Source organism: Penaeus monodon, chromosome 8, assembly GCF_015228065.2.
Source record: "Penaeus monodon isolate SGIC_2016 chromosome 8, NSTDA_Pmon_1, whole genome shotgun sequence".
In the NCBI taxonomy this organism is placed as follows: domain Eukaryota; kingdom Metazoa; phylum Arthropoda; class Malacostraca; order Decapoda; family Penaeidae; genus Penaeus; species Penaeus monodon.
This window is the reverse complement of record NC_051393.1, coordinates 8,103,757-8,106,256: the sequence shown is the minus strand read 5'-3', so window position 1 is coordinate 8,106,256 and position 2,500 is coordinate 8,103,757. Positions and strand designations below refer to the sequence as shown.

General features: G+C 28.6%; 1 protein-coding gene across 1 annotated transcript in view; it reads right to left on the bottom strand.

The window, feature by feature from the left end:
• LOC119576106 overlaps positions 1-1,219 on the bottom strand; it is a 32,236-nt gene extending 31,017 nt beyond the window's left edge. Inside the window, exon 1 of the mRNA XM_037923656.1 lies at positions 1,116-1,219. Coding sequence (XP_037779584.1) covers positions 1,116-1,164 — 49 coding nt within the window. The 5' untranslated portion in view covers positions 1,165-1,219. The remainder of the gene's footprint in view (positions 1-1,115) is intronic.
• Between the last annotated feature and the right edge of the window lie 1,281 nt (positions 1,220-2,500).

The window sequence follows — 2,500 nt, the reverse complement described above, 5'->3', positions numbered from 1 at the left end:
ATTTCCTTGTGTACATCATGTTTCAGAGTCTCTCTTTGATTATTATTTTGGACAACATATATGAGTGTATGCTTTAAAGACGTGCGATTTTTTCCATGTCTTCGTAGCCTAAAAGCTGCGTTTCATTTTCATTTGACTCTCCATAGTAAGGCATTAAACATATTCGCAAGAAAACGCATAGGAAATTAAAAACAACAGTAGTAGCTCCTAAACTCCTGTAAATTATCAAAGTACAACAAAAGCCCCATACATAAATCATTATAAATATCATAAACATATACACTAGAGTAACGAGAGCCAATACAGTGGCTCCATTGTTCTAGTGCAATTCTTTAGGTATTTTTCTTACATTTACCCCTAGTTATGGCCTCTAAGCAAAGTACATGACATGATCTGAGACACTGGAAGTGCAGCTTTAGGGGTATGTGGCGCATCGAAGAATTATCATTATCTAACATTAGTTACTCTAACAATATGGATAATTCTACAATGTCTCCTCTATCTCTTTGTCTGTAAATAAATAAATGATAATAAATAATAAAATAAATAGATAATAAATTAATAATAAATGACTAAATAAATATAGCTTATATTATATAGTATAAATATATATTAATATATATATATATATATAATAATATCATATATATATATATATATATATATAATAATATATATAAATATATATATATAATATATGATTATATATATGATATATATATATATATATATAATATATATATATATATATATATGCATATATATATATATATATATATATATATATATATATATATATATATATATATATATATATATATATATATGCATATATATATATATATATATATGCATATATATATATATATATATATATATATATATATATATATATATATATATATACATATACATACATATATACACATACATGCATGCACATATATATGTATATGTATGTGTCTCTGTGTGTATGTATATATATGTATATATATATATATATATATATATATATATATATATATATATATATATATATATATATATATATACGCACATATACATACACACATTTGCAAACAAAGCCTTTTCCACAAAGTTTACCATACACATACCTAGACGGATGGAGGCAGCGACCACAAGCAAATAAAATACCAACTTCATCAGAGCTTGAACGGAGCGCTGCAACCTCCCATGCGTTCACCGTGATTGAAACTGAACCCAGAATGGAGTCGAGGATTAGTTCCCCGATTATCCCCGTAGCGACACCCGATAACGTAAATCATATGAGATCGCACCCTCTTAAGATCGTAATAGCTGAATATTGTTAATTACCATTTTAAGGAAACATCTATTGTCGAATTACTACTTCTAAAGAAACCTCTAGTGTTTCATTAAAACTTTTAAGAAAACCCTTACCATTTAGCATAATGAGTTTATCTAGATTTATCGATACATAAATTTTTTGGGCGTAGGAGTATCAATAGTAACAGCTACAGTGATTTTTATTACATTTTGCTCAAATATAACAATTATCACGGTCATCAATACTGAAAAAATAAAACTTTTAAACTAGTAGTGTCTTGTGCATTTAATTTTCGTGTTAGTGATGTCCACTCTTTAGCCCCGTTACCCGTTTCAATAATCAGAATATAAATACAAGGTAAACCGTTCAAAGAAATCATGATACTTTGTAGCTGATAATATGTTTAGAATATATGCTTAACCCTTTTTGTTATCATTGAATTACAATCGCATAACTTTTTATTATATGTCGCACTGAGGTCGATTAGAGGCTGGTTTTGATAAGGTGTATATGGACTTCATTTATTACCCGTGATGATAAGGTGTACTTTTTGACATATATCTTGGACACATACACATACACATGTATATATAAGAATGCCTACAATAAAGCTACCTCTTATATAAGCTTTGTAAGGAAACGATTTACAATGTATTTCATTAAACTATCTGAATGTAAATTTAAGGTAACACTATACCAATTATTAAACAAGGGGACAATAAAGGAACAATTATACTGAAAATTTACTACGGATTTAAAGAATACGTGAAAGGCCTAGAGTTCAGCCGACGTCTATCATCGTAAGTTCTTGTTTATCGCCTTACCTACAGGGATTTTACCCGAGGCTAATTTTCCTTGTACCTTTCACTTTTTGCATGCGCAGAAATTACATTATTCATGTTTATTTTTTATTTTTTTGTTGTATATAATTCGGGACTGTGAAGTGATCTAAATGAGGAGGGTGGGTGCTATAAAATAGGCTCTTGTGATAAATTCGTCAAATTTCAAAATCACCAGTCCTTTCATTAGGGCGTTTTTTAAGTACTTATATCTAGGTATCTGACAGTAAAAGACTGACAAAGGACTCTTCTCTTGCAATATTATCTTTTTAGACAGGGCAAAGACATTTTACTCTAATGCATAATAGCTCTCCGAAATATGAAAGTATTCCGTAACTCAGTTTGGGGAATTTTC